Below are 16089 nucleotides of genomic sequence, written 5' to 3' on the forward strand. Positions count from 1 at the left end.
AAGGCATTGTGTCTTGCGCTAGCGACCTGAATCTCTTTGGATTTCCTGCCAGGTTCAGAGACAAAGTTTCTTTGTGGAAACTATTATAGCATCTATTTAAGGCCGTGCTAAATTGCGAATTTACTCAGGATTTGATCATTATCCCTCTTGTATGTATGGTGCGGATCTCTGGCACTCGTGGATAGCCGCTGGATCGTAACGGTGTGTCTTTCGACCAAATCGCTTAAATTTGTTGATTTGCTCATTGTGTGCCCACGCGTCACCCAGGTGGTTTCGCCAGATCTCCGAACCATGTTAGAAACTTTTCGTAGCTTGGCTCGTGATTTCGCGTGAAATTCGCGTGTTTGCTGAAATTGTAAAGTAGAAGTCACAACGCCGTAGTTGCAAAAGGCTGAAGGTTTTCTTACCATTATGATAAAACATAACTGAAGTTATTAGTAGCAACTGAGGAAAAAGACGGCTACACGTATTAACAGTATCGTAGCCGGCCGCTGTGACGGAGCGGCTCTAGGCGCTTCAGTCCGGAAGCACGCGGCTGCTACGTCGCAGGTTCGAATCCTGCCTCGGGCATGGATGTGTATGATGTCCTTAGGTTGGTTAGGTTTAAGTAGTTCTAAGTTATAGAAGGCTGATGACCTCAGAAGTTAAGTCCCATAGTGCTTAGAGACATTTGAACCGATAACAATATGATAGTGGTTTCTCTACCTGGAACCACGCCAGGCGCCTGTCGTGTTACGAGCCTGCTGCCTTTTAGGCGTTTCTAATATTTTCTGGACGCGAGCCTGCAGGCCGCACTCGTAAAAACCCGAACGGGCTGAAGCTAGCCACCATGTTGCAGATTTGTGGACGGTGTCTGAGTCTAGAAAACGTTGGCCACCTGTTCCGTCTTTCACAGGCCCCTATGAGACAAATCTGGTGAATCAGGACTTACGATGGATGCTGAAAGACAGTGAGTTCTGTGGTCGCAAAACTGCGGTGGGGCCTGGCGTTATCGTGTTGGAAACAGAATTTTGTCTTCTTCTTGTGTTTGACTCTGTAAATCCGGGCTTTCGGGTTTGTCTGTGTCGTCTTGTCGCGTCCTCAGTTGACCGTTGGTTTGGGTACCAAGACATCCAAAGAACCACACACTGGCTCTTCCACAGGACTGTATAGTTCACTTTGCTAGCACAGGGCTGTGTCCTGAACTTTCTCTGTGTTGAAGAATTCGCATGTCACCACTCCATGGACTATCTTTATAGATTCCAGCTCATCTTTACACCACAGATGATGTCCGGTGATAATGGTCTTCAGAAAATTGTCACGTTAAGCGTCGTATCGTCCCAGCAGGTGAAAAATTTCCAACCTACGGTTTTTTTATATCTCATGTAGGCATTCGCAGTACCCATTACGCATGCAATCTTCTATAACCGAGATTGCGTAACAATTTGTCTGACGCGTTGCAGGCGGCATTCAACTGTGCACTCAGCTGGTCGTAGTCCGCCGGTCGTCAAGGATGTTTTGAGGGAGACGTTGCAAATTTCAGGGAAAGCCTACAGCAGTTAGACTGGGATGAGGTGTACCGTGAACCCGATGCCAATTTAAAATATAATTTATTTCATGACATTTTTGTAAATGCATTTGAAAACTGCTTCCCCAAGAAAATAGTTAAATATACTCGTAAGAAACCTTGTAACAAACCATGGCTTACTAAGGGTATAAAAATATCTTGTAACCGCAAAAGGGAAATGTATCTGACAGCAAGAAAGAGTAGTGACCCAGAAACTATCAAAAATTATAAAAACTACTGTGTTATATTCAGAAAAGTTATTAAAAAATCCAGGAGTATGTGTATCATGTCTGAAATCAGCAACTCTGATAATAAAATTAAAACAATTTGGAATATTATTAAAAGAGAAACAGGTCAACCAAGAGCAGAGGAAGACAGTATTACCATCAAATTGAATGAAAACTTTACGAACAAAAAGTCAGAAGTTGAAAATATTTTTAATAATCATTTTCTAAATGTTGTGGATATAGTAGGATCCAGGTGTTCATTAGAAGATGCTAGGCTGTTAATGGAAGAGGCCATACCTATGCAATTTGATACAATTGAAATCTCACCCACTTCTCCCTCTGAAATTAGGAAAATAATAAACTTGCTTAAAAGCAAAAACTCACATGGAATTGATGGCATTTCCAGCAAAATACTAAAAGCTTGTTCTCAACAGATAAGTAAGATTCTCAGCCACCTGTGTAATAGCTCTCTGGAACAGGGCATTTTCCCTGATAGACTGAAATATGCTATTGTTATACCTTTGCATAAAAAGGAGGATAGATCTGATGTCAACAATTACCGTCCAATCTCCCTTCTAACAGCTTTATCCAAAATTTTTGAGAAAGTAATGTATTCAAGAGTAGCTTCACATATCTGTAAAAATGAAGTACTAACAAAATGTCAGTTTGGTTTCCAGAAAGGTTTTTCAACAGAAAATGCCATATATGCTTTCACCAGTGAAATTTTGAATGATCTGTGATGTGTCGGTAGCTGGGCCAACACCTTGTAGATAGAGGTGGCTTAAAAGGCACGCTAGACTAACGCAGACGGGCGTGAAGTACTGGAACAGGATACGTAATTAATGCTATGAAGAAAAGTACGTAGCTGGTATAATACTTATCTTTAATCAATCATTGTGGTACATCGCACAAAGGAGACTTTAATTACAATCACTGTAAGGCTAATGGCGCCTTGCTAGTTCGTAGCCATTAGCTTAGCTGAAGGCTATTCTGTCTCTCGGCTAATGAGAGAGAAAGGCTTCGTACGTCTAGTCGCTAGCTCTGTCGTCCGTACAACTGGGCTGAGTTAGAGTCAGTCTCTCGAGACCTGCCTTGTGGTGGCGCTAGGTTTGCGATCACACAGTGGCGACACGCGGGTCCGACATGTACTACAGGACCGCGGCCGATTTAAGCTACCACCTAGCACGTGTGGTGTCTGGCTGTGACACCACAATCTGAATAACCGAACACCACCCATTGGGATTTTTTGTGATCTCTCAAAGGCTTTTGATTGTGTAAATCATGAAATTCTGCTAGACAAGCTCAAGTATTGTGGCATGAGTGGGACAGTGCACAAATGGTTTAATTCGTACCTAACTGGAAGAGTGCAGAAAGTAGAAATAAGTAGTTCTCGTAACATGCAAAGATCAGCACATTACTCAAACTGGGGAACTATCAAGAATGGGGTTCCACAAGGGTCAGTCTTGGGTCCTTTGTTGTTCTTATTATATATTAATGACTTGCCATTCTATATTCATGAAGAGGCAAAGTTAGTTCTCTTTGCTGATGATACAAGTATAGTAATCACACCTGACAAACAAGAATTAACTGATGAAATTGTCAATACTGTCTTTCAGAAAATTACTAAGTGGTTCCTTGTAAACGGACTCTCACTGAATTTTGATAAGATACAGTACATACAGTTCCATACAGTGAATGGTATGACGCCATTAATAAATATAGACCTTAATCAGAAGCATATAGCTAAGGTAGAATATTCCAAATTTTTAGGTGTGTCCATTGATGAGAGATTAAATTGGAAGAAACACATTGATGATCTGCTGAAACGTTTGAGTTCAGCTACTTATGCAATAAGGGTCATTGCAAATTTTGGTGATAAACATCTTAGTAAATTAGCTTACTACGCCTATTTTCACTCATTGCTTTCATATGGCATCATATTTTGGGGTAATTCATCACTGAGGAATAAAGTATTTATTGCACAAAAGCGTGTAATCAGAATAATAGCTGGAGTCCACCCAAGATCATCCTGCAGACATTTATTTAAGGATCTAGGGATATTCACAGTAGCTTCTCAGTATATATACTCTCTTATGAAATTTGTTATTAACAACCAAACCCAATTCAAAAGTAATAGCAGTGTGCATAACTGCAATACCAGGAGAAAGGATGATCTTCACTATTCAAGATTAAATCTAACTTTGGCACAGAAAGGGGTGAATTATACTGGCACTAAAGTCTTTGGTCACTTACCAAATAGTATCAAAAGTCTGACAGATAACCAACAAGTATTTAAGAAGAAATTAAAAGAATTTCTGAATGACAACTCCTTCTACTCCATAGAGGAATTTTTAGATATAAATTAAGAAAAAAAACCAAAAGAAAAAAAAGAAAAAAATAAAGAAAAACAAAAAAACACAATAAAATAAAGTTGTTATATTAACTTAAGTATGTTGTTAAATTAACCTAATTATGTCATGTATTGGAAAATTCGACTCGTTCCACATCATTACGAAATATCGTATTCATGATCCATGGAACTAGTATTAATCTAATCTAATCTAATCTAATCTTTATGTGGGATGGCAGCTGAGTAGCGTCGACCGGGCCTTGGGTTGTCGTGCACAGCTTTCCAGTACTGATGAGACTCGGTGCCCGCCGGCTAACATTATTCACGTCTACTGCACCGTCTTCCATACAACTCCACCAAGCGTCCACGGATTTCAGTTGGCGCAGTTTGTTTGGCAAAGTGGAATTCAGTGACACTTACGTCTATTATGCGCACATCGGTATCACACGCCATATTTGGAATCCCCACTGTGCAAGTTCCCAACGACTGGTATTTAGGTAGTAAATGTCGTTAATTTTCCTTGTCTGTGGCGGGCTGAGAAGGGGGTTTGCTTAATTTTATCAGCAGGGATTACTTTTATGCATTTTTATATAAGCCTGCTGTAGGGAAGGATCTTATGCACACTTTTTCTCTCTCGGCAGCCTACCCTTCCCTGACCATTCTGCCCGCTTTAGAATTGATGTTTACGCCCATCAAAGTTCAAAGTACAATCTTATCGATTGAATTTGAGGTCGCAACGTATAACGCAATTGTAATTTTGGGGGTGGTCAGAAAAAACTACGTCCTGCACGAATCTGGTCTTGTACCAGTAATTTTAGTAAAGGGACAGCGTGATTAATATGATTCTCCTTTCTACGGTATGGTTTAAATGAGCAAGCGGAGAACGGAAATTACTTCGAAAAATAAAGTTAATTTTATTTTAACCAACATTTAACAAACATTTAACAAAAATTGACGAAGTTACTTCTTAACAATCTTTTGAATACACATTTCACTAATTCTGCTTTGAATTTTCATTTAACTATGGACAAAGATTGTTTAACTGTGTTTGAATTACAAGCCGTGTTGCCTTTGATTTGCATCGTCTTGTGGGGGGAAGGAAAATCTTGGAGAGCACTTGGTCACTACACTACTATGCTGATACATACATATGCACTAAGTTATCACTGAAATGCAAATATCGTAACTATTTCTCTATGCAGATTTTCTATGTACAGTGGCTGGCATCGAGCAGGACTCGTGGCTGGTATCTCCAGCGCGAAGTGCTTGAATACGAAACGATTCATCTTAGAAAAACTACACTCGTCACTAAATTTTCAATAAGTTGTTAAACATCTACACACGCTAGTATAAATGTTCAGCAATCGCAAAAACTGGCTACAACTCCCTTTATTATCTTTCTCGGCGGTTGCAGTTTGAAACTATGCACCACGTGCCGGGTCGTAGCGGAAATCTCGAACAGAGAAGATTATTCTTTTACTGGATGAATTGAACAAAAATCAATAAATGGTTCTTAATTAATCAATCGCGAAAAAGCCTCTGATAAATAAATTGTTGACATTAAACATATTTAAACATTCAAATACCTTCTGATTTCGACGCAGCGTTCTGAGGGAACGTTTGGTCACTTAGCTGTCTTCCAAAAAACTCCTCGTAACCGTTGCGCAGCTCTTTCTCTCCGAGCAGCGCGAGGTGGTAGGGGAAGCCCATGACCAACCTCTGCTAAGAAAACGGTTTTTTTTTTAGACTTTCGCACCTCTTGTCGAACCCTCCTGGTCCTGCTTTTTGCCTTCCACTGTCCGTGTTAAAGTTGGTAGAAGATTCCGAGACCCAATACATCTCTAGTTCGTCTGCTACCACACTCAAAACATTCACAGCTGACAACGTACTTTAAGGAGAGGTGGGGAAATGTAAATAGAGACACAGGACGTGTAAATTGTAATGAGAATAAAAGACTTTGATCCATAATTGTTTCTACATGCATGTAATTTGGGGCTGAGATTATTTCACTGTTCATTAATTATGTAAAGTAATTGAATTTACGCTTATAATGTCTATCAGCTGATAGCAACATAACACTGATTTTAACCATGTAACGAAACCTATTGTGACGTTACAACTGCTCTTGCTATCTGCCACAGGACATCAGCAGAAAAATTCAGAAAACGGTATTACACCAACATAATGTCTCTAGAACACTCAAAGTTCACACAGACAAATAGGAAGCGTTACTTTCGGAATCAGTCTCGTGTACTTCCACAGTAGACTGTTTTCCCGCCACGTGGCTGTGCTCGTGTAGTTGCCGCAGTGAGGGGCGGTGTGTGAGCGGTGTGTGGTGCGGCTGTTGCAGGCGCATGTTCCCCACGGTGAAGGTGCGCCTCGGCGGGCTGGACCCTGGCGCCACCTACATCGTCTTCCTGGACATCGTACCGTTGGACGACAAGCGCTACCGCTACGTCTACCACAGGTAAGGAGCGCCAGCAATCAGCCACTGTCAGAGAAAATGACGAAAACACCAGTAAAATACAGGGTGGGAAAAATGAAACTGGCCCGAAAAAATACGAAGTCCATTCAGTAAAAAAAAAAAAAAAACTGAAAAATTCTAAAAATCAGAACTAAGTCAAAGTCTGTGCTTTGTTATTTTTTTATGGTGTTCTAGAACTATTGTCAGATGGACCATTACGGAATACGGGGAGTAGCTCACAGTTGGTTCACCTCTTACTTTAGGAATAGGCAGCAAAAGGATCACAATGTTGATGACGGCTGTGATGTGGAATCTGAGTGGGGTACTGTCAAGTGGGGGGTACCCCAGGGATCAGAGTTGGGGCCACTCCTGTTCATTATTTATATAAATGATATGCCCTCTAGTATTACGGGTAACTCTAAAATTTTTCCGTTTGCTGATGACACTAGCTTGGTAGTAAACGATGTTGTGTGCAACACTGGCTCGGTTTCAAATAGTGCAGTACATGACCTCAGTTCATGGCTTGTAGAAAATAAACTAACGCTAAATCACAGTAAAACTCAATTTTTACAGTTTCTAACACACAATTCAACAAAACTTGACGATTTAATTTCACAGAATGGGCATATGATCAGTGAAACTGAACAGCTCAAATTTCTAGGTGTTCAGATAGATAGTAAGCTGTCGTGGAAAGCCCACGTTCAGGATCTTGTTCAACGACTTAATACTGCAATTTTTACTATTCGAACGGTATCAGAAGTGAGTGAGTGTTCGACACGAAAATTAATCTACTTAGCTTATTTTCATTCGCTATTGTCGTAGGTATTATATTTTGGGGTAACTCTTCTCATTTTAGAAGGGTATTTTTGGCTCAGAAACTGGCGGTTCCGGCAATACGTGGTGTTAGTTCACGAACTTCTTGTCGATCTCTGTTCACGAGTCTGGGTATTTTGACATTTGCCTCTCAATACGTATATACCTTATTGTCGTTTCTTGTTACCAATATAAGTTTATTCCCAAGAAGAAGCAGCTTTCACTCGGTTAATACTCGGCAGAAATCAAACCTGCATTTGGATTGGACTTCCTTAACTCTTGTGCAAAAAGGTGTGCAGTATACTGCTGCAGCTTAGCAATAATTCACGCGCTTTCAAAACGAAAATGAAGAGTTTTTTCATGGGTCACTCCTTCTATTCTGTCGCGGAGTTCCTTGAAAAATTAAGCTGATTTTTATTGTATTGCTGATAGCGTTTACTTAAACTTATGGACTGACTTTTCTAAGGGTCATGAACATTTATTTTTATCTGTTATTACTTTTATGTTGTAAGTTCATGTACTGACACGTTCCATGACCTTGGAGATTTGCTCCTCAATTTGGACCTACGGAACTTGATGAGTAAATAAAAAAAAATTAAAAAATAAATGGGCCTGGCATGCCTTCGCACTGGCCATACTTCACTCACTCATGGTCATCTCCTCCGTCGCAAGGATCCACCCCACTGCCGCTGTCGTTCCCGTTTGTGCTCCGCATTCTGCTGGACTGTCCCAACCTAGCCGTCCTGCAGCGCATTCTTAATCTCCCTGACTCGCTACCCCTCGTGTTAGGACACGATTCCTCAGTAGCTGACAGTTTTACGTTTCATTCATGAAGGGGGCTGTTGTCATTCTCTTTAATGGAGGGCCGCTTAACCTTATCGGGCCATTGAAGGGCTAAAGCAACACACTATTGCCTCCCGTGGGCAGAGGGTCTGGCTGCGACAGTCTGGACTTGGTGGTCCAGCCCGGCTCTCGCCCTACCTGCTCTTTTACTCTTCACCCCCCACCCCTCCTCTCGCGTGATCTGTCAGACTTGCTCCTCTTGTCTCTCTGTGCTTCTCTTACTCTGTCCGTGCTGCTAGTCTTTCCTAGGCGATCTCTGGCATACCTCTGGTAAGTGCAGAGGCTGGGGATGTATGTCCTCTCAATGCACTATGCTCTCTAGATTGTACACCTACCCTACCCTCCTTCCTCTTTCTCCCTTTCTTCTACTTTTTTTCCTTATCGCGCCTCCGTTGATCTTCTATAGGCCTTGGGGCTTTCTTTCCCTGGATTTTGGGCGGTAGGCTATCTCCGTTCTGCAGTCATGTGGACATGCCTGTTGGAGGGAAAAGGGTCTGATGACCTAGTAGTTTGGTCCCTTTAATCATCCAGCCAGCCAGCAACGAAACCAACCAACCTCGCACGCCGACCTCGCGGACGGGTTAATGGCGGCACCCAAGCAGGTTTGTACCAACCTGCAGTAGCTGCATGTCGTTAGATTTCTGTTAGCTGAGGCGTTGAAACCGATCGAATATCGCCGTCGGCCGACAGTGCGATATGATGAAAGTTTGAGTCGAAAACAATTAATATACGAGTGAGCAGGTGAGTTCAAACTGGGTGTAACAAGTGATGAAGACTCGCCACGCCCAGGAAGCTCTGTGTGTGCAGTCACGGAGAACAACATCGCGAGAGCTGAGACCGGGAAACATTGCAGCAACGATCGACATTAGCGTCAGATCAGCCCACCATATTGCTCATGACGTACAGATGTTCACGAAAATGCGTGCTACATCAGAAATGAAAGAAAGGCGCATGAATGTGGCCCGTGAGCTGAAGGGGTACGACGATATTGTAACGGGAGATGGACGCTGGGTGAATTTTCATGAGCCTAAGCAAAAGTGGGCTTGAGTGGACTGAAGACACTCTTCATCTCCTAAACCCAAGAAGGAGCGAACTGAGAGAAGTGCTGGTATGGTCCTGTTGACTTTATTGTAGGACCGTGAGGTAGCAGTGGGACGGGGGACGGGGAATGGCAACTAAACAGGCCGCGTCCTTTTTAAAGGATTTGCGGAAACTACAGAAAACCTAAAGGGGATCGACACTTATCTTGAGTATCGTCGCAAGACAGCTACTTCGTTTGAATTCCTTTTGCTTGTCGAAGACCAGGAACAATATGTAAGATGGTGCGATACGTCGGTTTAAGTCACGGAAATATTTGATCAGCTATGTTGTCGGGCAGCCGTCCACACGTTTGTGGTTGTTCCTCATACTCAGTTCTGGAGCAAAATATAGCATTTGAACACTTTTATACAGATCAGTGGGTGTCAGTGTGCTGCTGTCGTGATCATTTATGGAGATAGACTGAAGTACGGTGAAAGTAAGCGTAGGTGACAAGGTACTGGAAGTACACTGCAGTGTTCGCGGTATCATCTAGGCTGGACTACCGATAAGTGGAAACGTGTCCATTGGTTGGGTGAATCACGTCTCTTGTTAATAGGAGCGATGGTGGTGTCTGGATAGGTAGTCGCCCACGCAAACGGCGGCTCGAAACATGCACCGGGGGCAGGCCTGTGGCTGCAGTATTACGTTATCAGGGACCTGCATCTTGGCTTCATTAGACCTGTGGTGGTAATCGAAGACACCAAGAGAGTTGTGGAGTTCGCGAACACTGTTTGGGACCACCAGCACCCTTTCATTCTTGATGTGTTTCCCGATGGCGATGACAGGTTCCAACAGGATAACTGTCCAGAATGAGATTTTCACTCTGCAGCGGAGTGTGCGCTGATATGAAACTTCCTGGCAGATTAAAACTGTATGCCCGACCGAGTTCGAGTCTCGGTCGGGCACACAGTTTTAATCTGCCAGGAAGTTTCATATCAGCGCACACTCCGCTGCAGAGTGAAAATCTCATTCTGGAAACATCCCCCAGGCTGTGGCTAAGCCATGTCTCCGCTATATCCTTTCTTTCAGGAGTGCTAGTTCTGCAAGGTTCGCAGGAGAGCTTCTGTAAAGTTTGGAAGGTAGGAGACGAGATACTGGCAGAAGTAAAGCTGTGAGTACCGGGCGTGAGTCGTGCTTCGGTAGCTCAGATGGTAGAGCACTTGCCCGCGAAAGGCAAAGGTCCCGAGTTCGAGTCTCGGTCGGGCACACAGTTTTAATCTGCCAGGAAGTTTCATATCAGCGCACACTCCGCTGCAGAGTGAAAATCTCATTCTGGAAACATCCCCCAGGCTGTGGCTAAGCCATGTCTCCGCTATATCCTTTCTTTCAGGAGTGCTAGTTCTGCAAGGTTCGCAGGAGAGCTTCTGTAAAGTTTGGAAGGTAGGAGACGAGATACTGGCAGAAGTAAAGCTGTGAGTACCGGGCGTGAGTCGTGCTTCGGTAGCTCAGATGGTAGAGCACTTGCCCGCGAAAGGCAAAGGTCCCGAGTTCGAGTCTCGGTCGGGCACACAGTTTTAATCTGCCAGGAAGTTTCAGGATAACTGTCAGTGTCACAAAGCCAGAATCGAGCTACTATATAGTCTGAGGAATGCAACAGTGAACATCCAATCGGGCTCACATTTGTCGAATATCCAATTAATCTGGGACGCTACAGGCACCAGCTCCGCGCCCAGAAATGACCGGCGCCTAATTTATGGATATTGCGTGACCCTGCGTAGACAAGCTGTGCTACATACTACCGGAAACCTGCTAAGGGCTATCGGATCTGTGCTGTGCAATATCGCTACTGAATCATGTTCCGAAGGTGAAACAACCTGCTAATTTGCAGATGCTCATATTGTTGTATTTCATCAGTATATTAGACTACAGCGCTGACCTCTGGCGAATGGTGTGCTGACTGAGGGAGAAATGATTGTGCTTCAGTATGCACTCTAACCCTCATTGTCCCTGCGCGAGGTAGACGATGCTGGCAATAGAATAGACACCATTTCTCGACCGAGCGAGGTAGCGCAGTGGTAGCACACTGGACTCGCATTCGGGAGGACGACGGTTCAATCCCGCGTCCGGCCATCCTGATTTAGGTTTTCCGTGATTTCCCTAAATCGCTCCAGGCAAATGCTGGGATGGTTCCTCGGAAAGGGCACGGCCGGCTTCCTTCCCCATCCTTCCCTAATCCGATGAGACCGATGACCTCGCTGTTTGGTCTCTTCCCCCAAACAACCCAACCCAACCATTTCTCGATAACAACGTAGTGGCAGCTCTATGAATTCGTACCTGATCTTCTGTCATACCTACTTGATAAAGACTCAAATGCTGGACGCGTTTTGTAGAACTGCTCAAAGTACTCTCTGAGTCCTGCAGACAATTTCACGTCTTCGATGCACCTTCTACAATTTTACGTGTTCGTTTCATTCTTTTGCAGTTGTCCACGAACTTTTAGATAAATTGATGTGGTACACAAGCGAGTGTGTAGTTGATGAAAAACGTATTACACTGGAGTCAAACAGTAGATTTGAGCTTTACATTTTTAACTTACTTGCTCATTTCCTAGTTAGGAATCGGAATCTTTACTTTGAACATCGGACATTTCGCAAGTATCATTTGGTCTGCACGAATTTTCTGAATCACTTGTGTGTTAATTGCTACACGTAAGTTGTCATCTGCAACCAAACGATGTTCATGAGAAAGTTTTTAGCTGGGAATGTAATTTACACTGTCGCGATGTTTTCGCGCCTATATTCGTTTTTACTTATGTTTTCGTGTGGCAAGCACTTCCATTCTCCGCATCATGGTGAGGTGTTGTGATGCACACGTAACTATAACAAGTATTTTCCACAGATAGCGATGTAAAACACTTTTCAGTTCAGCAAAACACAGTGTGATTGTGGTTTGTTGTGTGTCCCAGCCCAGTCAATGTTCATCAGAGAGTTTGGCACCAAATTTGAATTTTGTTTGCATTTTGTCTTTGTGTGTGTGTATTTATGTGTTTTCTGTGCGCTTCTTAGTTGCACCAAAGAAAGTGAAAAAGAAAGTGGAGATTTTGTAGCTAAATCAGGAAATTAGATAATTATATGCTAAAAAGCAGTCGCTCAACACTGAACTTTACCAAACACATTTAGATTTGGCCTACAAATTTACAATACCAGTTCACTTTGAGGAAATAGCAGAGAGAGAAGAGACATATATTCAGAAAGTAATGCAAGAAAAACGAAAGAAACAAAACAAAAAACTCAACAGAATAATCAACAGCACAAACACACCCGCTAAAAAAATCTCAACCATCAATATAAGTTCCATGACAGTATCATTAACCTAACTGACGTAAATCTTACCAAACAAGAAAAGAGCCTAATAGAAAAAGGACCAAAACACGACATTAACACAAACATATCACACAAAACAATAGAAAACATAACGGAATCAGAACACATTATAAAGGAACAAAAAAGACTGAGCACACCAAATTTTAATACAAACTTGACAAGAGAGTTAGTAGCTGCAGAAATAGCACAGATTATCAGAACACACAAATCCACAATTATTTCTAATCGGCCGGCCGGATTGGCCGAGCGGTTCTAGGCGCTACAGTCTGGAACCGCGCGACCGATAAGGTCGCAGGTTCGAATCCTGCCTCGGCCATGGATGTGTGTGATGTGCTTATGTTAGTTAGGTTTAAGTAGTTCTAAGTTCTAGGGGACTGATGACATCAGATGTTAAATCCCATAGTGCTCAGGGCTATTTGAACCATTTCTAATCACAAAACATCAGAGGACATCACAGCCAGCAAACTAAAACAAAAATTAAAACAGAATAATGCCAAAGTAACAAGAGCAAACAAAGGGAATATTACTGTAATTATGTATGAAAAAGAATACATAGAGAAAACACTAGATTTTCTCAGAGACATCAACATCACAAAAATGATCAGTGGCCCAACAGCAAGATACCAGAAAAACATTCAACAGACACTGAAAAACATCAATAATACATTCTTAAAAGGCCAGTTAAAGAGGATGACACAGAAAAATCCATAAGCACCCACCCTAAATTACCTACCAAAGGTTCACAGGGATAATATCCCATTATGGCCCGTCACGAACTTCGGAAATGCTCCATCCTACCACCAACAAACGCACATACTACTGAAAAAACTGTACACTTTTCATAACAATACGGAAAACACAGGAGTTAATCGACAAATCAATAACATACACATACCGGACACAGCAACCCTCATATCATTCGACGACACATTAATGAACACTTGTATTCCAATAAATGAAGTAATCAACGTCATCATACAAAGATTAAAACAACAAAGAAACACACCAGACACACACATCAATGAAATAACAACCATACACAAGACCATAACATCACAAAATTATTTTGAATTCAACAAAGTATTTTATTCTCAACATGAAAGACTGCCAACGGCATCACCAATCAGTGGCCTCCTAGCTAACATGTTCATGGACAACCTGGAGAACATGATCTTCAGACACATAATAAAACCAAAAAACTACAAAGTTATATACTGGTACCGTCATGTTGATGACATAATATGCCAGATTGATGAACCACATTCACACATAGGATAGCTACACAATGAAATCACCAACTTACACCCAAAAATTAACTTCACACTAGAAACAGATACTAACGACATACTACATTTTCTAGATCCCACCATACATAAAACAAACAACACATACAACTTCACAATATTCAGGAAACCGACAACCACAAGCACCACCTTTCATAACCTATCAAACCACCCATTGACACATAAGCAAGCAAACTTCAGATTCATGCTCCACAGATTAAGCACAACACCCGTGAACAAACAGAACTACACACAAGAACTAAACACAATAAAACAAATAGTAGTAGAAAATGGTTATACTACCCATATGGTAGACAAGTTAAATAAAAAAAACAGTACAAAAATGAACATACCACACACACAAATCCTCACCCAGCACAGAACAACACAAAACACAAACAATGACTTCACACAAGACACAACAGAGCAACAACACACACTTACAAAACGAAATGGCACACACTCACCTACAATAACAAGATTGTTCACAGAATAGGCAACATATTAAAGAAACAGGGACCTTAAATAGGATACAGGATGGAGAACACAACACAGAAAAAGATCAGAACACAAGAAAGACCCATGGATAAAATTAACAGATCAGGAAAATATATGAACTCACATGCAACACTTGCCAGTCAGTGTACATAGGACAAACATGCAGAAATTTCAAAACCAGATAGTCAGAACATCTCAGAGCTTTAAAAAGCAACAGCTCCCATAGCACATTTGCTGGCCACCTTGTAGCCCATAATCACCACCTAACCACAACAGAAACAGACTTAAGAATACTAAAATCCAGCCACAGCCTATACAGAAAACTGATAATTGATGAAGACTTCCATATACAGAAAGCAATAGCAGAAGGAAAACAGGCCTTCAACGAACACACTAAAGGAACTTTACAAATTAAAACACCTTAAAGGACTTTACAAATAAAAACAGCACAAACAGATGAAGTCTACACATACACACACACACACACACACACACACACACACACACACAGACACACAGACACACACACACACACAAACGAAAATATATACACTAACATCTGCAAAGAAATGGTTCAAATGGCTCTGAGCACTATGCGACTTAACTTCTGAAGTCATCAGTCGCCTAGAACTTAGAACTAATTAAACCTAACTAAACTAAGGACATCACACACATCCATGCCCGAGGCAGGACTCGAACCTGCGACCGTAGCGGTCTCTCGGTTCCAGACTGTAGCGCCTAGAACCGTACGGCCACTCCGGCCGGCATCTGCAAAGACGCACCCTTTACACACAAGAGGAATACCATATAAAAAACAACATGCACACCTAAGAAGCGCACAGAAAACACACACACACACATACGCACACACACACACACACACACACACACACACACACACACAAAGATAAAATGCAAAGAAAATTCCAATGTGGCGCCAAACTCTCTGGTGAACACTGACTGGGCTGGGACACACAACAAACCACAATCACACTGTGTTTTGCTGAACTGAAAAGTGTTTTACTACATTATTTGTGGAAAATACTTCTTATAGTTACGTGTTCGTAACAACACCTCACCATGAGGCGGAGAACGGAAGTGCCTTCCACACGAAAACGTAAGTAAAAACGAATATAGGAGCGAAAACATCGCGACAAACTAAATAACAATCTAGAATATAGGTTTACTCTCTGCAAATAACTTTCTCATCAACATCGTTTGGTTGCAGATGACAAGCTACCTGTAGTAATTAACACACAAGTGATCCAGAAAAATTCATGCACACCAAATGTAAAGGTTTATTGTTTGAACTAAAGACTCACATAATTTTATAATCATTTAACAAAAATGTTCACATTACAGAATAAATAAAAACGAAAACCCACTGATGATGGCACAGTGGTGCCAAAACATGTTTGGGTACTGAAGAAGAACCGTGTTTTGCATATCTGGCGGACCTCACGCCCAACAATTTTAACTGCTAACACGGCCAACACAAGGAGCTGCAAATCAAAATGATGAATATGTGTTCTTTTCTGATGAGGCACATTTTGACCTCAGTAGGTGTGTAAACAGAATATGCGGTACTGGAGGAATACAAACTCCAGGCAAATTCACCAGAGACCCCTGCACTCATAGCCGGCCGAAGTGGCCGTGCGGTTA

At 42.1% G+C, this 16089-nt stretch overlaps 1 protein-coding gene across 2 annotated transcripts in view; it reads left to right on the plus strand.

Annotated features, from left to right (window-relative positions):
- The window catches only part of LOC126203526 (T-box transcription factor TBX18-like), a 457263-nt gene that overhangs the window by 298077 nt on the left and 143097 nt on the right, over nucleotides 1–16089 (plus strand). For both annotated transcript variants that reach the window (XM_049937851.1, XM_049937852.1), the window contains exon 3: nucleotides 6474–6590. In XM_049937851.1, the coding sequence (XP_049793808.1) occupies nucleotides 6474–6590 (117 nt within the window). The remainder of the gene's footprint in view (nucleotides 1–6473; nucleotides 6591–16089) is intronic.

Source organism: Schistocerca nitens, chromosome 9 (assembly GCF_023898315.1).
Source record: "Schistocerca nitens isolate TAMUIC-IGC-003100 chromosome 9, iqSchNite1.1, whole genome shotgun sequence".
In the NCBI taxonomy this organism is placed as follows: domain Eukaryota; kingdom Metazoa; phylum Arthropoda; class Insecta; order Orthoptera; family Acrididae; genus Schistocerca; species Schistocerca nitens.